Source organism: Rousettus aegyptiacus, unplaced genomic scaffold, assembly GCF_014176215.1.
Source record: "Rousettus aegyptiacus isolate mRouAeg1 unplaced genomic scaffold, mRouAeg1.p scaffold_m13_p_7, whole genome shotgun sequence".
Lineage (NCBI taxonomy): Eukaryota > Metazoa > Chordata > Mammalia > Chiroptera > Pteropodidae > Rousettus > Rousettus aegyptiacus.
Genome location: NW_023416310.1, coordinates 113,705,562 through 113,728,738, shown reverse-complemented (window position 1 = coordinate 113,728,738; position 23,177 = coordinate 113,705,562). Strand labels below are relative to the sequence as shown.

The 23,177-nt window shown below is 40.4% G+C and overlaps 1 protein-coding gene across 7 annotated transcripts in view; it reads left to right on the top strand.

Annotated features, from left to right (window-relative positions):
* TBC1D8 (TBC1 domain family member 8) overlaps positions 1–23,177 on the top strand; it is a 96,030-nt gene that overhangs the window by 21,948 nt on the left and 50,905 nt on the right. For 6 of the 7 annotated variants that reach the window (XM_016157259.2, XM_016157261.2, XM_016157256.2 and 3 more), the window contains exon 2: positions 20,231–20,341. In XM_016157259.2, coding sequence (XP_016012745.1) covers positions 20,231–20,341 — 111 coding nt within the window. Of the gene's footprint in view, positions 1–11; positions 9,998–20,230; positions 20,342–23,177 lie in introns of those variants that run through there. The other variant, XM_016157265.2, reaches the window with a different exon arrangement.

The following is a 23,177-nucleotide window of genomic DNA, read 5'->3' as shown; positions in this document are numbered from 1 at the left end:
GACAGGCTGGTTTGGGGGATGACTTCTCCAGATGTGAGTCCTGCTTCCTTCCCCACTCATATGCTGTGTGACCTTACACCAGCTATATAACCTCTCTGAGCCTTAGAGACAAAGCCATGCCCACCTCGAGGGTAGTGAGTCTTAAACAGAGGAGATGAGTGGGGAAAGCTTGTTGCAGTTCCTCACACATACTATACGTGTGATGTGTGCTAGCTGATGACAGCAGTATCAATATCCACAGTATGGGAGTGGGGACTACGATGGCTTGCTTTCACAGAGGCACAGCTGATAACGATGTTACAAAGGATAGACTACAGTACTGCTTTATATTTTTAATAAGGCTCTTTGGAATTATTTTCTTCTGATGTTTTTTCTTTCCCCTCAAAATAATTTTTTGGTGATTTGACATGTTTTACTGTATTTCACTGAGAGAGATGGAGGTTTGCTCTGTCACAGGGTCTGTTAAGTTAGGCTGTTCAGTGTCACATAACTTGTGAGTTCAGTATTTCTGGGCTGCTGAATTTCAAAGGGGCTAAGCAGCTAAAAATAAATTAAAAGAAAACCTTCATGAATTGCTACACTTAACTATAATAATAGGGATCAACTTCTAAGCATTAAGGCGTAACTGCCCCATTCAGAAGTTCTGCCAGGTGTACCAGTGTGTGTGTGTGTGTGTGTGTGCGCGTGTAAGCGTGCGCGCATGCATGTGTGCATGCATGTCTTCAAAACACCTTCTTTCTGAAGACCTAATGCCATTAGCCCTGTGCTCTGGCGAGTGCCTGCAAACAAGCTCTTGTTAGAATTACATATCAGTTAGCTGCCCGTCACGTCCTTAGGTCTGTCTGGAGCTTTCCTGGGACTTTGTTTCTTTCTGGCATTTCTGCTGCCAGGTTGAAGCTGAGATTGGCATCCTTACATAGGCCTCCTCTGTTTTGCTTTTAGTTATTTTACCAAGGAGATTGACAGATAGGTTTTTCCTAAATGTGGTTTGGCTTATTATTATTTTTAATTAAGATATAATTGACATATAACATTGTGTAAATTTAAGGTGTTCAGTATACTTAACTGGTACATTTATATATTACAGTATGATGATCACCATAGGATTAGCTAACACCTCTATCATGTCACATAATTTTTTAGTGGGACAGTTAAGTTCTAGTCTCTTAGCAGCTTCGAAGTTTATACTGCAGTATTGTTGTCTGTAATCACTGTCATGTGCATTAGATCTCCAGGACAAATTTATCTACTTGTTGTAAGTTTGTGCCCTTAAAAAACACCTCCCCATGTCCCCCGCTCCCAGTCCCTGGTAACCACCATTCTGTTCTCTGTTTTTACCAGGTCAGCTTTTTAAGATTTCACACATAAGTGAGATGGTGCAGTATTTGCCTTTCTCTGACTTATCTCACTTAACACAATGCCCTCAAGGTGTGTCCATATCTTCACCACTGGCAGGATTTCCTTCTCTCTCATGGCTGAATAATATTTCAGAGTATATGTATACCATACCTTCCTTCTTTATTGGTCCACCTGTTGGTGTACGCTTAGGTTGCTTCCATATCTTCGCCATTGTGGGTTGGTTTATTCTTACCTGTACTTTATGTTCTCTTATGCAGATTTTAGTGGGCAACTCCATCAGATGGTGAAGGGCCCTGCTTATGTGCAAATTATAGGACAGAGCCAGTGGTTCAAGAGCCTGGAGAGTTTTCAGTAGCCTTCAATCCAGGCCACATAGACCACTGCCTCTCTTCCTTGGGATTTTAAGAACTCCTCAGGGGATCCAGTGCTGGAAGCATGCAGGTCAGCCTGTCCCTGAGGGTGCCTGAGAGGTGATTTGAGTTGGAACCAATGGCTGAGGAGGCAGAAGGGTAGGGGTGACCCTCATTATATGTGGATGAGATAGTGAGGGTGGGTTTTCATGTCACCCCTGTCCTGGAATGAGTGATGTGTCCAAGGAAATGTTCAGTGTTCTTTCAGGGACCTGCTGTAGAAGAATTGTCTAGATGGTGGCCAGACAGAATGGATAAAAAAGAAAGAGGGTTCAAATGCCTTTCGTTTTCCTGTAACTTTAAGGTGGAAGCAACTAGAGAAATAGAATAGCAGCCCAAGGGCAAACAGCAGGGACAAGAGCCTTAGGGAAAGGGGCAAGAGCGTGTCCTGGACTGGTGGCTCCCCATCTTGCCTGTGTGGTAGAATCATAGGAGAGCTTGGAACAGCACCTGGGCTAATTACACCAGCCTCTGGATGAGGCCCAGGCATCCTTATTTTGGAAGTGCCCCAAGTGACTCTACATTGAAGCCAAAGTTTGGGAGGACTCCTGTTCAAGGGAGAGATGAGAGGAGTGGTTAGTGCAGCCACATCCAGTGGGGGAGTGGCAGGACCACACATGCAGGGGCTCGCATCTCCTCTGAGGCTGGTAGGAAGGGGGCTACATGGGGGTAGAAAGGGACACTTGTAGGGGAAGAACATGTAGGCTCCTGAGGCAGTGGTGGGGCAGGTAACAGACGTGAAGTAATCTGTATCCAGTGAGGTTTGCATCCCACCTTCCTTTCTCCTCAGTCACCTCAGGCTGGAGGGGGCTTCCCATGGGGGCTGTGGACCAGGTGCGGTAAAACATGCGTTTTCTGGTAATTGGCTCTCCACACCTTGGAACATGAGAGGCTCCTGAGGAGCCTTAGAAAGGCCTGAGGGCCCTGTTGCCGGGAGCAGTGAGAGCCCCCTACATTGAGTGGGCTTGGTCCCCACTACTGCATAACTGTGACTGAAGATGAACATATTAAGAGTAACATTGCCTGTTTCAGGAAATTCGGCAAATAAACATTGTGTTCATGTTAATGCTAAGGAAGTTATTAAGAGCAGACTGCTCGGCTTCCTTGCAAGGGTTGGCCACCCCTCTCCCTACAGGGCAGTTCTGAGGACTTCATTCTTCTAAAGCCTCAAAAACTGTTTTCCTTCTAAATAAGTGACATGGACTTTGAATGTATGGTTGCTTCCTCCTGAATCTGTTTTTTTGCTGTACTTAGATTATCGATAGGCCAAGGCAATAGGTGAAACAAATAATGCTGACAACCAGTAAGTAGAGATTGGTTATGAAATCCAATCTGGGTCCAGAAGGCTCGTTGAGAGAGATGGTCAATGTGTTGTGGGAGGTCATGCGGAGCCCTTTCTGGGACATTTGGAGCTCTCACTCTCTGTGCTTGTGTGCAGGAGACACCAGGAAGTCTCCCGGGTGGGGCAGTGTATCAGTGTCCTAGGGCTGTTGTAACAAAGAACCACAAACTGCATTGCTTAAAACATCAGAACAACAGTTCTGGGGACTTGAAGTCTAAAATCAAGAAGTCAGCAGGCCATGCTCCCTCTGAAATCCATAAGGGTGTCCTCCCTTGCCCCTTCCTCACTTTTGGTGGTGGCTGGAAACCTTTGGGGTTCCTTGCTAGCTCCAACCTCTGTCTTTGTTGTCATGTGGTATTCTTCCTCATGTGGCTATCTTCTCATGAGGACACAAGTTATATCAGGTAAGGGGGCCTATTGTACCTACTCCAGTGTGACCACATCTTAACTAATTATAGCTTCAAGGACCCTATTTCCAAATAAGGTCACATTCTGAGGTGCTGGGGGTCAGCACTTCAACACCTTTTTTAGTGGGGGACACAATTCAATCTATAACAGGTGCAGGGCCAAGGCAATTTGCTCATTTCTGTTTACCATCCATGCAGACCTGGTTGGACAGATGAGGCAGCTAAGGCTAACAGAGGTGAGGGTGCTTATCTAAGCCACACAGCTAATGAAAGATGGAGTTAGGATTTGAACCCTGGGCCTTGTGACTCCAGAACAACATACAACTTCTTAGCTTTTGAGAGTTCTTTGGGCTTCCTGTGGAATGGAGTCCATAAGTCTTTGGGGCCTTCTCTGGGCTCTGGGGCCATTACCGAGCACCAGGAAACCAGTCAAGTGCTAGGAGACGTCTCTGTCCTCTTCACCTTTCTCAATGAAATAAATTTCACCTGTTCATGAGAAGGAAGCATAGAAACATGAAGTTTGTTTGATTTGGACAAGTGGAGGGATTAAGTGGGGATTTTTCTTTTATTTAGTTTAATTTCCATTCTTTTTGTTCAGACACCAATTTTAAGGTGATCTCTCAGATGATCTCAAGAGAAGCTTTTTAGAGCTTAGCAAACCAACATGCTGCTGAAAGTTGCTTGTTTCCTGGGATCTTTTTGTTGTCAGCCTTATGTAATAAGGACTTTACCCGGTTTCTACTGGTGACTGGCTTCTGAAGCACGAAGGGGCCTGACCGAAAGAGCCAGGTCTGGAAATGGCCTGTTTCCATCATGACCGCTGGGCACAAGTCTGCAGAATAAACGTCAGAGTGTTTTGCCAACAAGTGCTGTGCACTGGAGTGTCTCTGGGATCGAGTCTTAGAGCCTGCAACAACTTTTCCTAAATGGAAGGCTTTGAACTGTGAGATTTCAAGATCCATATTCCCAAGAGAAAACTCCCTGTAATAAAAAGCTGTCCATGAGTCTGAGGAAGAAATGGCTGCTGGCTGCTGCTAAGACTCCTTTATTCCATCTTATTAAATTTTCATTTGATTTGATTTTTTCCCCCAATTACCGGCCCTAAGTTTGCTTTTCTCCCACAGGTTTTCTGCCTGTGGATGTTGGCAGATGTGTATTTTGGGTTCAGAAGAAAAGATTTTCTAAAGACAGGTCAGATGACCACCATTCCCATGTCATGCAATAGCCTTAGAGACAGGGACAAGCTGTCATTTTATCCTTTCTCCTTTTCTTCCATGGTTCTGCATTGGACCCTGTCATGACTAACTCATGGCTGAGCCCTGGTCTGAGACTTTCTTGGGACCTGAAGTTGACAATAGGTTCTATGAAACAAGTCGTGGACTGGCAGCTTGTCACAGACCAGGTCTATAATAATGTCACCTGATGGAGAAGGCAGACCATGGGCAAGTGGAGTAAATTCACTTCCTGTTTCCATGGGATGGAGCACTTATTCTTGGAGAGGTGATATGTTTTCCTTGCCCCCTAGCTTGACCTGCTCTCCTGAATTAATGGTTAAATTTTTCTGTTTTCCTGAATTAATGGTTAAATTCCCATATGTATGACCCTCCAGAAGAGAAGGCTCAGCATCTGAGAGTACACATTCAGTGCAAGCTGAGACTTCTGTGCTTAAAACAACAAAACAAAAACTAAGTGAATCTACTTAATCCATGAAGTACATTTAGTTACTGAAACACTTACCTCTGGCCAGTCTAAGATAAGATTAGTGGAGTTTTGTAACAGAGCCATGCAACTGTCGATGTGTTGCAAGTCCCTGAAAGGGAGTGACAGACGGCAGACTTTGAGTAATCAGATTTCAAAATCAGAATCCACAGTGAACAAAACTCCAGCACATGGTGAAACAGTTTCCTTCCAGTGAGCTTAAAGAACCATGGTGTTTGATTTTATTTTATTCAGAAGTTTTGTTAAACAACTCTTTTTAAGGGCACACCTGGAGCCAGGTATACCGGGTGTTGAGAACTGATAAAGGATTCCTGCCTTTAGCCTTTATTTTCTTATACATTCACTTACAGTAAGAAAAGCTCCTGTAGGTTATAGACATTTCATTGATAACATTTAGTTGTAGCAAGTTAGATATAATTTGATGCCTGAAAGGACTGTTACCAGGTACAGAAGTGTTGAAATGAAAGTCAGAGATAAGTATGGGATTTATTGCAAAGGTAGTGAAGGGTATTGTAAACAGTTATGCTGACATGATGTGCTAATATGAGCATATGCCTTTTGGTGTACCTGCACTTTTGAGATGAGAGGAACCCACTGTGGCCTCACTGGCTGCAATTTGTAAATGCTGAGAATACTTTCTTCTGGGTAAGGGTTAATCAAACTAAAGTGTACCTGGCATGTAGTAGGTGTTTGGTAAAAGTGTGTTTTAAAAACAGCACACAAGCTGCCATATTGAAATGCATGTAGCTTGGTAAGCCTGATGAAACAGGCAGACTCATCCCTTTTGTAAGACTTGTTTGCAGTTTTACAGGTTCCCAGGGGGCCCTCTCCATGTGAGGAGCTACAATCCACCAGGATACTCTTTCATTTTGAACTTGAGCCCATGGAAATACGTCTTGCTTTCCTGACCCTTTTGACTCTCCTATTGATTTCTATTCTGCAAAGGGCGACTATTGCTTTACATTACTTATTTTTCTGTGATCCTTGAATGCCTCCAAGCTCCATTTCCTGCCTTTAATTATGTACAGGGCCATTAAACAAAAGTGTGGTGTGTAGAATTGTGGCTGTAATAGTATAAGGTGCTATCAGGTGGCAGGCTGTGCTTATGATTAAATTTGGCCAGTAAACTGGTTTGCCCACCACGCGTGAGTTGTTGATCAAGTTTAACAGCTTTTCTACAACTGTCTCTGAGAATGAAAGCAGAATCCTTTGAATTTCATGTTCGGTCTTGATTTTTATTTCTCATCCTCAGTATCCCCAGTGTGGAAACCCAATAGTCTAAATCCATGACTAGTTAGAGACGAGGCTGTAAGTACGCATATCACAGGTTATTGTTAAGTGGCAAGGTGTGAGATAAGTTTTTCCTCTTTGTGCTTTTAAATATGTCTCCAATTTTTTACAACAAAAATTATTCACTTTGTAATCAAGAAAAAAAAAGCAAATTGCTTTAGGAAGACGAATTAAAACTAGGCCTTATTTTTTTAGGAAAGATTTTTGGAAAGGATATTCTTTGACTGGTTCTCCTAATGTAATTCTGGGAATATAGATAATACCTGGAGCGCTTGTTTAAAATGGGACGTCAAAAGTGATAAATGATTTCGTCTCAAATGGGAAGTCTCCATTTGCAGTCTAAAGGTACAAGAGTGCGCCAGGCTATTAAAATACTTAACCCAAGGCAAATAGCTTCCCAGCGAAATCGGAAGATTAGAAATGTTTTGCCAAAGGAATTTGGTTCTTTTGAATTAGCAGAAGCTGGCAGGGGAGTACAGTTTCTGTTGTTATAATTGCCTGCAGCTGGGTCAGGATAATGTAATGTTGCAACTTGTTTTTCTAGGCTTCGTAGAGTAGGAATCTGGATGAGGAAGATTTGGGATTAAAAAGGGTGACAGGGCCTTAAAAAAAGAAGGAAATCCTGCCATTTGTGACAACATGGATGAACCTTGAGGACATTATGTTAAGTGAAGGAAGCCAGTCACAGAAGGATAAGTACTACATGATACTGCTTATATAATTAATCTAAAGTAATCAAACTCAGAGAAGCCAAGAGTGGAATAGTGGTTGCCAGGACTGGGGGAGGGGAGGGGAAGGTAGGGAAAAGGGCACAAAGTTTTGGTGCTACAAGGGAAATTCTTCCTGCAGATCTAATGTACAGCCCATAGCCTGTAGTGAATGGTGTTCTGTCATACACTGAAACATTTGCTGAGGGGATAGCCCTTATGTTAAATGTTTTTGTCACAACATTATATGTATATGTTAGTAGTAATAATAATAACCATAGATGAGAAGATAGGAGGAAACTTGGCAGCGAGGAACATGTTTATGGTATACATAACGCTGATGATTTCATGAGTGTGTACTTATCTTCCAGTTCAGCAAGATGTATACATTAATTATATACAGGTTTTGTACATAAAAAAATAAGTGACAGTGAGGTGTCTGGAAAGAGCCAACCAGCATGGGGAGAGCAAGTTGGCACAGGGTAGAACCATTGGGAGGTGAGTAAGCAGTCCTGGAATAGTCAGGGCCCATTTCATAGAATGGCTTGATGGTGTCCAGGGCGAGCTATGAGCAACCTGGATTGTGCTGGACTTTACAGTGGAGGTTGAGCAGATGTCCATCCCTGTCCACCCCAAATGTCCCTGGCCACTAGTGTTTCTTTGGAAGACTTGTATCAGATCTTAAAGCCAAGCTAGGTATCGAGTCTTAGTTTTCTTCTCTTACTGTGGGCCTTGCCTTTCATTTAATAACCTTGCATCATCCCTACAAGAATCTGAATCTAACTGCTCTGTGTGGTCACCCTACCAGAAGTCCAGGTAAGTGGACAGCCAAGAGGATAGAAATGCTGGGGAATTTTTAGAATAACATTTATTGCGTAGGGGCTAAAAAATTATTTTCTCTCACCTTCTAAGTTCTTTTAGCTAGGCTGATCAAATGAACAAACAGTTAACATGAGAAAATTAAATTTTAATATGCATGCATGGGGAATTCACATAAACATGAAAATTCCAAAGATAAGCAAAATCGGTATATATGTCATTTTAGACAAAGGAGAATAGTGGGGAATGGCATTAAGTTTTCTGAAGTGAGAATGGGAGAATTTACAGGTAATTAGGGAAGAGTAGAATACACATGGCAGACAGATTTTTGCTTCATTGTGGACATGGGGTGATCTTGCTACCAGGCCCCTGCTTGGTGCCTTCCTATCTGCTATCCTTAATTCAAATTAGGCTACGGTGAATATCTTCAGATTTCCTTCCTGAAGCAGTTTTTTCCATCAGTCTCTTGGACAGGTAAGGGGGAGGGTTAAAGGTTCTTTCTGAGCCTTTTGTTTCTTCAGAACCAACCTAAAACCAATATCTCAAAAGGAATCTTTAGGATGGCAAACTTTGGTCCCCTTCAGTTATACCCACAGCAACATGGGTCCATCCGTAAGGCAGAGCAGTCACAGTGTTGTAACTGGCTGTCATGATGGTGTTTCAGTTCAACATTCTTGCTGTCACGCATTTTGAGCATTACGTCACCCTGCTTGGAGTTGACTCCAACAGGATCTATACATTCAGTCTGAACCAAAGCAGATGGCTTAGTCCCCATCCAAGGGTTATTTATGGGGCAACTAGAAGAATGTGTCAGGGTTTTAGCGGTATGGACCGAGAGCATGTTTATGTTCAGGTGCATTTATTATTCATATCTTGGGGTTAGGAAATGTTATTTTTATATTAACTTTAGGGACCCAACTGCAAAAATTTCTGACCATTAGAATTTTTACAGTTTAAAAAAAATTGTGGTAAAATACATATAGAAGTGACTGTCTTAACTATTTGTAAGTGTTTAGTTAGTTCAGTTCTATTAAATATACTGACATTGTTGTGCAGTCATCACCACTGTCCACCCCAGAACTCTTCATTTTGGAAGACTAAAACTGTACCCAAGAGAGAATTCTCAGTTTTTGAGTGAAGACAAAAAAAATTTCTCCTTTAATTCCAATGTGAATAGAACAGTCTAGCAGTGCAATTCCTGGCTGACCAAAGCTAGCAGAGCACCCAGTGTCCTCTCCTGGTTTTCTGAGAAAGCAGTGGGTCATGCATGGCTGTCCTGTTCCCAGGTATCTAGGATGCGGCATGCAGGTGAAGGCCTGGTGGCTTACTGTCCCCTTCTCAAGAACCAGGGCCAGAACCCCTCCCTTGCCACGTCCCGAAGTCCTCTACTCTGGACCTTCACTCTCTCACAGACTCGTGCTGTGGATTCAGCAGTTTCCTCCTGCTGCTGTGATGGGCACATGGCTGCCTGTGTCATCCTCTTAGCTCCAGAGATGAGCTCATCACGTGCCAGCGCCTCCCACAGGAATTACCCTGCAGCTTTTCTCTCTCATCTGCCAGCACTCTCTGGAAATAGCACCGTCATCTGAGTTTAAAGATTTGTAGGATGCATAAGTGATTCACCAAAAAGTATATCGAATCATATAAAATGCTTTGTAAAAAAAGAAGTTCCAGGTTTAGCAATTTGGGTGAGAAATTTTACTTTGAATAGGTGGCTCTCACATTGGGAATGCAGAGATCCCTGAAATTTATCTTCTCTTTTTGATAGTAGAAAGCATTTATGTGATCCTTTTCGGTTGTTACTTTTCACAAAGAAAAGTTTACCCTTTATTCTGGTTCTTTATTCACCTTTTCCCCCAAGCCTCCAAAATAGTGACAACAGCCAAACCAAGCAGGCCTGACATGAAGACAGAGCTCTAGGCCAAGCCGGTTTCCCACGCACAGGTGGGTTATGGCACTGAGTGGTGTACTTTGCATGTGCTTTTACTACTGACAGCTTGTGTGTATGGTGATGAGAAACCCTTTACTCAAGTAATAGATTTTTTGGTCATGCTATAATGCTTAGATGTACTGTTTCTAAGCCCAAAGCCAATAGGAAGGCCCGGTTTTTGTTTTTGTTTGTTTGTTTTGTTTTGTTTTTTTAATGTGGGGGGAGAGAAAAAGACTAGGTTTCTTGGTTTTCTGACTTTCATTAGAATGCTTTTTGTGGGGGAATGGGTGCCACCATTTTCTTTTTCTTTTTTTCTTTTTTTTAAAATGGGTTTTATTATACTATGGTGCTCTTACTGGAGAGAGCAGAGCACTTTGTTACAGATGCCTTTAATAAATACCAGGCCCAAGACAGAGTTTATAAAAACCAGGGGTCAGTGGGAAGGCTGCATGTGTCCTTGTTTGTCCCTTGTCAGTAGCTGTCATTTCTTCTCAAGCATGGTGCCATCAATGAGCAGGAAACTTTGGCAGAATGGGAGAATCACAGCATTATCACACTTAGAAGCAAATTATTTATCCATAGGCCCCTATTTGGGTCCTCATTATAAAACTTGTCACTCAACATCTGTCTTAGCCAGAGTTGTTACTTGAATATCCTGCAAATAGAGGTGTCACACTTCTTGAGACACCAGGAGGGGATTCCTGCAAGACAAGCCATGTGGAGCTATTGCAGACTGGAAACTAGAACACTCCATGTGCGTGGCCTTGCCTTCCAGGGGATTTTTTCCTGGAGATGCAGTGATTACTTCACCAGTTTGAGCTTATGAGAGAAAAGTCAGTCTGGGTGCAGATAGAGGTGTAGGTTGGTGGGTATTCAAGCATTTCTGGAAAGAATCATTGCTCTGTCTTTAAACAGTCCCCAGGGTGGGTGAAGACACAGGTTTGGAGCTGGACCTGGGAGGTCCCATGTCATCTTGACCACTCAGAGCCCTTGCTGCTTCATCCTTCCCTTTGAAGGGATGGACCCTGTTGATAGGAGCCAAGTGTTAATATTTTGCCGTATATTCACTTTATTTGTATGCATATGTGTATGTTTTTGTCTTTGGCCCATTTGAAATTGGCAGACATCATACCCCATTTCCTAATAACTTTGAAGGATTGCTTTGCCGTGCTAACCTTTTTCATTCATTCACTCATTCAACAGAAATTTAAGAATAATTTTTTTTCCTGAATTTTCATTTTACAAATTGATTTTCCTGCTGAGAACCCTCTCTGCCCTGCCTCCCAGCTTAGTGTCTTCTCTGCAGTCTGGACCCTGTTGTCTTCTGTTTCTTTTGTCTTTGCATTTTGGTTGGCTCCATGCTATGTGCCCTGGCTCACCCCCTGAAGAAATGCTCCAAACCCTCCTTGGGTCCCTACAGAGGCAGTTTGAATTTGCACAGACATGGGGTTCCCCACCCCCCTGCACTGTTCTTATCTGCAGGTGGACACTGGCCTCTCCTTGTCACTTAAAAAACGGTTTTTAGAACAGTTTTAGATTTACAGAAAAATTGCAACAATAATATAGAAGAGAGTCCTCATACACCCCACACCCAACTTCTCCTGTTATTACATTAGTATGATGTTTCCTACATAATAAAATGGTATCAGCACAGCATTATGGTAGGCAGAGTAATGAGTTAAAGCTGTGAATATATTCGATTATGAGACAAAGGGCGTTTAAGGTGCAGGTGGAATTATAGTTGCCAATCACCTGATCTTCAAATAGGGAGAAGTTCCTGGATTATCCAGGTGGGCGCAATGTAATCACAAGCATGTTAAACCGGAGAAGGGAGTCTGCAGAGAGAAGCAGAGGGAGGTATGTAGGAGGAACTAGTCCTGCCATTGCTGGCTTTGAAGAAGGCGGGGCCATGAGCCAAGTAAAGGGGCTGGCCTTGCGAGCGGTGCGTGGTGCAATCTTGATTTGAGCTCTCGGTAAGATCAGTCTTCTCTACTACAGAACTGTAAGATACATTTGTTTTGTTTTAAGCTTCTATTTTTGTGGTAATTTGTTATAGTGGCACCAGAAATACAATGATTATTAATGTCCATAATTCAGATCTCCTCAGTCTTTTCCAGGATCCCATTCAGGGTACCACATACGTTTTGTTGTTATCTTGGCTGTGAATAGGTCTCAGAATTTCCTTGTTTTTAATGACTTTAACAGTTTTGAGGAGTACTAGTCAGGAATTTTGTAGGATATCCCTCAGCCGAAATTTGATGTTTTTCTCATGACTAGATTGGGGTTATTATTTTGGGGGAGGAAAAACAGGTCAAGTGCTGTTCTTATTGCATCATATCAAGGATATATCCTGTTAACATGATTTTTGACTGTTGATGTTGATCACCTGGTTTGTCAGGTTTCTCTAATGTTATTCCCCATGCTTCCTGTACTGTGGTTTCCATACTGTGGTGTTTGTTTGAGCTCTTACTTTCTACCACAACGAGATACTCCAGGCTCATCTCATATATTTCTTGCTCTAGTTCTAGAATCAGCCATTTTTCCAAAAAGCCCTGGTTCCCTTTATTGAAGAATGGTAGAAACTGAGATCTGGGCACTGGGCATATCCCCTGCTTCCAGGCCCTCTCATCTGACAGAGCAAGGAAATAGATGACTATATACTAACCCAGTATAGACACATCTATAAGTATTTCTGTGTATAGTCCTTTGTTTATAGTACACTAAACATGAGTTCATACCAATGTATTTGATTCATTACTGTACGGACTATTCTTGCTCTTTTGCCATGCTTATCTGTAAACTACCATGCCCACTAAAAACCTTGCTCTCGCCCTCCGCCATCTTTTCTCTTGATTGTTTATTTCTGTATCCACATGTAGCAGCATTAGAGTTGGTAACCCATACCTGCAGGAGTATCGTCATCATGTACATCTCTTTGATTTTCTTTCTATGGACTCCATTCATTTCCAGAGTTACTGAAGTCAACACCCTTTTCTCTCATCCCTTTCACTTCCTCGTTTCATATATCCATCACAGTGAGGTTTTTTGGTCACATCCTGCATTCAGTTGGGGATCCCCTGACCTGCTAAATGTTTTTTTTAAATTTGCAGACATTAGGGTTCACTCTTTGTGCTGAAAGCTTCTGTGGATTTTGACAAATGCATAATGTCATATACCCACAATTACAGTATCATACAGAATAGGTTCACCACCCTAAAATTCTTCTATTTTAATTCATTCAACCCCTTCCTCTCAGCAGCCACTGATCTTTCTACCCTTGTTTTCTCTTTTGCTTTTTCCAGAATAATTAGAATCATGTCACATGTAGCATTTCAGATTGGCTTCCTTGACTTAGCAATTGCATTTAAGGTTCCTTGATATCTTTTACTTATATCACTGAATACTACTCCATTCACTTGTTTATGCGCATCTTGGTTGCTTTCAGTTTGGAGCAGTTCTATAAACTTTTGAATGCAGGTTTTTGTGTGGACAGAAGTTTTCAGGTCAGTTGGGCAAATAACTAGGAGTAATTGCTTAATGGTATAAAAAGACTATTTTTAGCTTTACAAGAAACTACTAAAGTGGCTGTACCACTTTGCATTCCCATCAGCACTGAATGAGTTCCAGTTGTGCCACGTCCTCACCAGCAATTGGTATTCTCATTTTTTTATTCTAACAAGTAGATAATAGTATCTTGTTTTAATTCGTAATTCCCTAGTGAAAAAAAAAATTAAGTAACTTTTCATATGTTTGTCAACTGTATATCTTCTGTTGTGAGGTTTCTGTTCATATCTATTGCCTATTTTTAGTCGGGTCGTTTGTTATTGTTGAGTTTTAAGAATTCTTTGTATATTTTGGATACTTATTCTTTATCAGATCTGTGTTTGCTAATAGTTTCTCTTAGTGGCTTGTCTTTTGGTTCTCTCAAATGTTTTTTGCAGAGCAAAAGCTTTTAAATGTTAATAGTCTAACATCGATTTTTTTTTTCATGGATCATGTTTTTGGTGTTGTCTCTAAAAAGTAATCACCAAACCCAAGGCTATCTAGATTTCTCCTGTAATTTCTTCCGTGAGTTTTATGGTTTTGCATTTTACATTTAGGTCTGTTAATTGATGTTATCTATAGGGTTTTTGTAGATGTTCTTTATCAGACGAAAGAAGTTCTTGATTCCTGGTTTGCTGAATTTTTTAAAATCATGTATAGATGTTGGATTTTATCAAATGCTTTCTCTGCATGAATTGATATGATTACATGATTTTTTTTCTTGAGCCTGTTGATGTGGTGCATTACATCGATTGATTTTTCAAATGTCAAACCAGCCTTGCATACCTGGAATAAGTCCCATTTGCTCATGGTGTATAACTTTTTTGATACATTGTTGAATTTATTTGCTAGTATTTTGTTGAGGATTTTTGCCTGAGAGATTGATTTGTAGTTTTCCTTAATTGTAATCTCTTTCTCTGGTTTGGGTATTATGATAATGCTGGCCTCATAGAATGAGTAGGAAGTGTTCCTTTTGTTTTCATATTTTTGGGAGAGATTATAGAGAATTGTTATCATGTCTTAATATGTAGTAGAATTCATCAGTGAAACCATATATACCTGTTGTGTTCTTTTTTTTTTCGGGGGGGGGGTGGCAAATTATTGATTCAATTTTTTACTAGATATAGACTTATTCGAATTATCCATTTCTCCTTGTGTAAATTTTGATAATTTATGTCTTTTAAGAACTTGGTCTGTTTCATGTAAGTCATAAAATTTATGGGCACAGAGTTGTTCATAGTATTCCTTTATTCTTTTAATATTAAGAGAGATGACCCCCCCTTTACTTTTTGATATTAGTAACTAGTATCTTCTCTCCTTTTTCTTTCATTAGCCTAGAGAGAAATCAATTTCATTGATCTTTTCAAAGTAACGGTTTTTGGTTTTATTTATTCTTTATTTTTAATATTGCTAATTTTCACTCAATTTTTATGATTTTATTCTGATTTCTTTATGATTAAATTGCTCATTCTATAATTTCCTACAGAAGTTGCTTACACTATTGATTTTTAGTTCTTTTCTAATCTATGCATCTATTGTCATACATTTCCCTCTAAGCACTGCTGTTCACACAAATTTTTCTAAGTTGTATTTTCATTTTATTTAGTTCAAATATTTAAAAATTTCTCTTGAGACTTCTTTGACCCATGTGTTATTTAGAAGTATGTTTGACCTCCACATATTTGGAGATTGTCCAATAATCTTTCTGTTACTGATTTCTAGTTTAATTCCATTGTGATCTGAGAACATACTTTATATGATTTCTATTAAATTTGTCAGGGCATCTTCTGGGTCATAAAACATACTTCATTTTGGTGACTGTTCCATGAAATTTGTTGTTGGATAGAATGTTCCATACATGCCATTTAGATCCAGTTGATTGATAGTGCTTTTTAGGTCAACTCTATCCTTATCGATTTTCTGCCTGCTTAATCTATCGATTACTGAAAGATAGGCATTGAAATCCCCAACTATAATAGTCCGTTTCTCTTTACAGTTCTATCAGTTTTTAGTACCTGCATCTTGTTGCCCTGTTATAAGTTTCATAGATGTTAAGGGCTGCTATGTCATCTTGAAGAATTCACCCCTTTATTATTTAATGCTCCTCTTCATTACTGATATTTTTTTCCTCTTCTGAAGTCTATTGTCTGAAATTAATATAGTTAGTCTGGCTTTCTTTTCATTAGTGTTAGCATGGCATACCTTTATTTCTTAAACTCCCCTCCCCACCCCCGCCATCCCTTTACTTTTAACCTATCTGAGTCTTAATAAAGTGGGTTTCTTGTGGACAGCATATAACTGGGCTTCCCCTGCCCCCCCTATCCATCCTGAAATCTGTCTTTTAGTCAGAGTATTTAGACCATTTACATTTAAAGTGATTGTTGATATAGTTGGATTAATATCTACCATATGTTTTCTAGTCATTGTATTTGGGTTTTAACTCTTTCTGCCTTCTGTGGTTTTAATTGGATATTTTATTACATTTTTCTCTACTCTTAGGATAGCAGTTATGCTTCTTAAAAAAATTTTTTGTAGTAGTTGTCCTAGAATTTGCGATATGTTTCAAACTAACCAAAGTCCACCTTCAAATAATGTTACACTACTTCTCATGAAGCAAGGTATCTTATTTTCAAGTTCTCCCTCTCATTCTGACTTTGCTGTCATCCAGTTCACTTCTCTGTATGCTATAATCACTCAATGCATTTTCACTATTTTAAACATTTATCTTTTAGATCAATTAGTTCTTAGAGTTTTCATCTCTCTGTTTACATTACCTGTCTGTGTTTACATATTGCCTACCTTTTTCATTGGACCCCTTAACCTACTAATTATAGTTATTTGAAATATTTTGTCTGATAATTCTAGGATCTGTGCCAAGTATGAGACTCATTTAATGCTTGTTTTGTCTTTTCAGACTGTGTTAGTTCTTGTCTTTCAGTAGTTTTTGTTTCTTTGTCGAAAGCCAGACATGATGAATAGGGTAGTAAGAACTGAAGAAATGGTTCTTTAGTGTGAGTTTTATGCTGTTCTGACTATGACGGGCTATGTTTAATGTTTGCTGTGGGGCTAGAGATTTTAGATTCCTCAGGTGCCCTTGACTTGGTCCCCCATTTGTCTTTGGGTTTTTTTAAAGAGCATCTTCTCAGATGGAGTTTGGCAGCCCTTTCAGCTGTCATCCACAGCCATCACTCTGGAGCCTGTAGCCACTGTGGTAAAGCATAGGGGAGCAGAAGTGTCCTGTGGTCAGTGAATCTCAGTCCGTAATGGGCCTGTGTCTCTGGACTGTGCCCTTCACAGTGTTTCTTAGCTGCCTCCAACCCCACCTCCTTAGGAGGCTAGAGGGGCTTGGAGTCTGAGAAATGCCCTTCCCTCAGCTGGGCTAGGCTCTGGGAGGTCTTTCCCTTAGGGAGTGGGCCCTTGTTATAGAGAATGCTCTGAGTGTATTGCATGGTGATGATGTCCCTTCAGCTAGGGAGCCACTAGCAGATCTTTGTTGGCTTTCATAATGAGAACCCAGTGTGATTCCTAGGGATAGACCTGTGCAATTTTGGGGGCCCCAAAGGCTCTTGTTGTCAGGAGTTTCCCACTCATGCTAGTCCACATGCAGCTCCTAGCACCATTTAAGTGTTCCTGCCAGTTCCTACTGGCTCCCGTGGCTTCTGTTCCAGGTGGGCCAGTCTCAGTTGTGACTATGGACTCTCCAGGTTCTCCAGATTTTAGGGTTGTGTTTTGACCTGTGACCTCAGTTCTCTGATGGGTCTAAGACAAGTCATTGATTTTCAATTTGCTCAGCTTTTTCTTGTTAGGACGAGAATGACAACTCCCAAGCCCCTTATGTGTTAGAGCTGAAATCAGAAGTCCCCTTTTTGCTTTTTAATTGATGCTTTCCCCACCTTTCCACCAGTTGAAGGGGTTAGATTGCTTAGATGTGTTGGCATAAAACATCCTGATCATTGCAAAAGCTCCTGAGTCTTGAAGAGAGAAATCTCTATTTTTTCCAATCAGAAAGACTTTTCATGTGTCGTGGCTGCTCTGATTTTCCTTTTTACCAAACTAGATATGGATTCTACCACAGATCTCTTAATTTTTGTGGCAGTGCCAAGTTTATGTGTGCGGGATGGGTGGGGGTTTTATAGCCCTTTTCTAATTCCCATCAGTTTCGCTCATCTCTCCCACCCCCAATCTTTGATAGGCAAACATGTTTTATCAGTCTGATACAAATGCATCTTTAACCCTGCTCTTGCCCCCCCACCTATGTTTTTAACCACAACTGATGCTAAGCTGCTGCTCAGATTCCATTTTTAAAGTAGCAGACCCTTTATCCAGCAGTAAGCTTTCAGACCCTCTGTTATCTATAATTTAGGAGCAAACCAGTAAGGAGGCAAAAACTGAGCCACCTAAGGAATAATTGCTATAAAAACCCATGTACCCTTTCTTCCTTCTTCCCCTAAAATCATTAAGTGGGGCAGATCAAGGTTGTTGTGGGGCATGGGGTATATGGGCAGTTGAAGCTTGGGTAGCATGAGGAGGGCATCTGCTAGGGAGGGAACGATGGTAGCAGCAGGTATATCGATAAGTGAATATATTAAGGACGATGGAAGTTAGGATTTCTCTGTGTTGGAGAAAGGAGTTGAAAATATGGAAAGAAACTAGAACAAACACAGGTATTGTATCGCGATTGGAAGTACTAGATTGCAACTGGACGTTAACTCAGTTTTTATATATATAGATGTATATAAAAAGAAAAATAGGTAACATGTCAATGAATGTATGTATAAATATATTTACACATACATATGCATACATATATGCAGACAACATATTGTCCCCAGCTCTGTCCACTGAGAAGTTCTTGGAGCACCTTGTTAGCAATGAGCCTACCTGGATTCCTTGGAGAAATGGCTGATTCTAAGGGTGGAGCAGGAAAAGTACAAGATGAACTTTGATTATTTTATTGTTCCTGAAAGTACAAAATGATGGGGACATGTACAAAGGACACAGAAGCCAGCTTAAAGGAGCTTCCACTGGCCAAATCTGAGACAGTTTGAGCATCAAAATAATTATAGTGGATTATAACCCATTGAATAAAGTAGGAAAACATGAAACCATACTTGTATAAATAATTGAATAAATTGAAAATATGAGGAATGGGAAATCTACAGTTTCAAAGTATTTCTCTTCAGAATACTTGTTAATTACAAAGGGGGAAAGGGCTAACCTCACAGTGTAGCTTTTCAAACACTATCTTAAGTAAGCAAAGGGAACTTTACCAGTAATAGGACAGAATCAACATCATTTGCCACCTGGTGGGATATGGTGAAAAGGACACATCATTTCTGTGATTTTTGCCAGAGATAACCTGAATTAAATTATTATCTAATTGTGCTGGAACAGCAGACAAATACAAACTGGGAGACATTCTACAGAAACATTGGCCTGTAATTTTTAAAAGCATCATGAAAGTCAAAGATTGAGACATGTCTATATACTCACACAGACCAAAGAGACATGACGACTAAATGCAATATGTGATTCTGAACTGGATTCATTGTAGCAAAAAAGACATTATTGGGATATTTTGTAACATTTGAATGAGATCTGAGGATTCTAGGGTAGGAATTTATCAGTGTTAATTTTCTGACTTTGGTGGTTACACTGTAATTATATAGGAGGATGTCAAAGCTTTTATGAAACACGTAACTACAGTATTTGGGGATTTAAAGTATTAATCAGTTGCTTATTCTCTAATGATTCAACTTAATGTTTGAGGTTGTTAAAAACAAAAGTATGTATATTAGTTGCTCAGGAGACTTGTGGCCATAACTTAGGGCTTATTTATTGCAGAGCAATTATATGTAAAGTGAGGAGCTTAATCCTCTCAGCCATCTTGGTTCCCAGGCAGTGGAAGATTATGGAAGAACCAATGCTGCATTTTATTTATTTTTGGTCTGCTGTTGAATCATGCCTTCCTTAAAATGGAATGATAAGCATTTACGCTTATCATTGCATGTGGTCTGTAAAGGACTTTAATGTGTTTTCTTATCGGCTTCCCACAGTGCCGTTCTTGGTAGGCAGATCTTTCACCTTAGATGATGACAAAATAACAATGATGGACCATGCTTACTTACATAGTACTTTTTACGGCCAGATAGTAATGTAAGCACTTTGAATGCTGAATACTTTCACTCATTTAATTCTCAGTTAGCCAGTGAGGTAGGTATACTGTGATCATTCCATTTTACAAATAAGGAAATAAGAGCACAGAGAGGTTAAGTAACTTGCCAAGGTCACACAGCTTGAAAGTGGTGGAGCGGGGATTCAAGTCAAGTATTCTGACACCAGATCTCCAGCTCTGTGCCTCTCCTATTGAGACCCTGAGGAATGCTCACACTTAGCTATGTTAAGTGGCTTGTCCAGGCCCCTTGTTCAGTTGTTCACTGTTTCTGCAAATCTGCTGAGTGTCCAGAAGTGCCAGGCTCTCTTCCAAATGCTGGGAAAGGAGTACAAGGCAGCCAGAACCCCGGGCCCCATGGAGCTCAGCTTTTGCAGGGTGGGTTTGGAGGGTATGTGTGGAAGAACTGGCCAGCAGCAGTGTGTGGTGTCCAGATACTGCGCTGCCCTTGCACAGGGAGTAGTGCTACAGGTGGGCTGCTTGGGCAGGTCAGTCCCTATGCTCAGAGGTACGCTTTCTTTCTCTTTTGAAGGTCGCCTGGTAGGCGCTCTGGATGCAGTTCTGGACTCCAATGCACGGGTGGCTCCATTTCGAATTCTGCTCCAAGTTCCCGGGTCCCAGGTTTATTCTCCCATAGCATGTGGTAAGTTACTGAGTGGATCAGACGTTTACTGGGCCATAGCCATGGGTGAGTTTTGTTTCAGTTGGAATTTTCAAACTTTAATGTCTGAGCACACTGCGTACCTGCATGCTGGTGGAGCTTGAAGGTAATTCCTTTTAGAATCTCACCTGCTTTTCGAGCTGTTCTTTAACCATCAAATATAACAGCAATAAGTGTAGACAACTTAGCTGGAGCTTGACAGGCTTTTGAGTGGTGTGTTGTCCCATGCTACTTTATTCTGAGTATGCATTGAGCCATACGTACTTATGTCTGACACAACTAACGTGTTCTTGGGTGTGCATACCTATTGTAATGGGGGAAATGTTAGAGTCTTGTCTGATGTGGGACAGCCTTCATCCCCTGTTCCACATACACACCAAGAGAATCACTGGACTGCTGGGCCCTACAGGAATTCAGGGATCACCTCATCCTTTCCACCTGAGGCTCAGCCCCTCCTGCAGGCACCAGCCAATCTCCCTCTCACCACTCAGGGATCTTTGGAGTTGGCAGCCCTTTCATTCTGAGAAGTCTATTTTATTAAAAACCAAAACCAAGAGGTGACTTTTTAATTACACAAGTAATAAATGTTCACCATTCACCTTTAGAAATTAAAAAATAGATAAGAGAAGGAAAAGGGTCACCTATAATCCTTTAACCAGGACAAATCGCTCCTCTAATACACATGGTTTTTTGGTTTTGCCTTTTCTCTTAACATTTTACAAGCTACCATACATAGACTTTCAACTTCACCTCTCATTCTTTGACAATGTTTTTTTTTTTTTTTTTTTTTTTTTGGATGGGGGCCGTGGTTTCTAGGAAAAATACAAAGAAGAAAATTGTCATCCATATCAACCATCCAATACTAACTGCTGTTAACATCTTGGCAAGTTTTTTTCCCTAGCCCGTTTTGTTTTTTAAATTAAGATGAACCAGCTTGTATTTACATAAAATGATAAAAATGGTGCATGCTCAACATAAAGACATTAATTAACATTGAAAGGTGCAAAGACGAAATTACCTTTGGCCGCACATCTTAGCCACCCCAGGTGACCTCTAGTCATACTGGGCTTACATCATCTTGGATGACTTTGCAATTCATTTAGACAGGTACAAGGATAGTTATGAAGGATAGAAATATAAAAATGCAACTTTTCTAACATTGCTGTTTTCTAATAAAAGTATTCAGTTTTTGCTTGATTTCAATAAAAGGAAAAGAAGCTGTAGTGAAACTAAACTGCAAATAAATGTTTCTTTAACACAAGAGAGCTTATTTTCTAAAAGGTTCACTTAAGGTTAAGGGAAGCAATTTTTGAAAGCATTACAAGGTTAGAATTGTATCTTTAAAATAGTGTTTCAATTCTGATGTTTATTGACTTCTCATCCTGAAGAACAGGGAAACAAGCATTCTTATTCTTACCCCTACTTCTCTAATCTCTTTAAAAAGTTTCATTATTAATTTTACATTGTAATTCCTGTTTTGTAACTGTGCTTTCCATTGTTTGGCTCTTTTCTCTATTTAGATTAATTTAATGCTTCTACTCAGGTATAGCTTTCCCAATGTAGAATCTTTTATTTTGGCTCATCTTTTAATTGATTACATTCCTGTTTTCAACCTTCCAAAGTGACTCACATTTGCACGTTTGTCGTTTGCTCTTGGACTTGAATGACACCTTGGCTGAGTAGGATAGTCCATGGCCATACTCTAGAGCTTAGTGGCTATTGCTCTGGGATTTTTCAGTATTTACTGTGGCAGTGGGAAGAATCTCAGGCCGATCTGAGATTCTTCCCCTTTTAGGTGATGTGATTTTTGTGTTTATAACTGTCTTTATTGTTGAAGTTTAGTAACATGGTTACAATTTGTTACTGCCTGGAGCCCATTGTATTAAATTTTTCTTGAACTTGATGTACTCTCTCCATATGCAGATTGATGAATCATTTTAGGAAATTTTCATATTCTGTATATATATTTTTAAAAGTACATTTACGTTCCGTTTATTGCATTCTCCACATCAAGAACACTTTATGTTGGACAGCTGTGATTTGCTTTTCATTTCTGATTATCTGCCTTTTTCAACCGTACTCTCCATGCTGTTCATAACTCTTTCCTCTAAGTAAAATATTCCAATGTATTCCATACTTTGCTGCTTTGAACTTATTTACCAATTTTTTTTTTTTTTATGTTTTTATCCTCTATTCATTTCCTGAGGTTTCCAATCTCCCTTCTCACCTCTGTTATTTCACCATCTCATCTCTGAGCTCTAGTTTTATTCATGTTTTTATTGTGTGAGAATATGAATCATTCATGAGAATTTCCTTTGCTTCTCGGAGTGTTCCATTTTCTTCTAGGACAGAATCTCTCGTTTGAACACCTCGTTCTCATTTGTTCTGCTTCTGTGTTGTCCAGTATCTTGCTTAGGTGTGTTTCTCCTCATCTTGCTCATGCTCAGACACGGTTATCAGACCAGCGCTATGTTATTTGCACTAACACAGTGAGTGTAACTTTTTAACTTGCATTTTGGGGACAGCAGAGAGGACTGGTGTGCTGCTGGGCATGAGATGTGATGGCAGAGCCCTGTTCTTTTCTTTTGTTTCTCCCGTTTCCTCTCTCTTTGCCCAGGCAAAAATTCTTGGTTTCACTCTGAGGCTTTTAATAGGGATATTTGGATTTTTTTTTCTCACTAGACTAGCTTCTGGGGAGTTGGCAGGGTAGGAACTCTGCTCAGTTCTTGAATTATTTTAGCCTTGATGCTGACAGTAGCCAGTTAGGCCCTGGGAGGACCTTGAAACTACAGTGATAGAATGTAATAGCTACACAGCA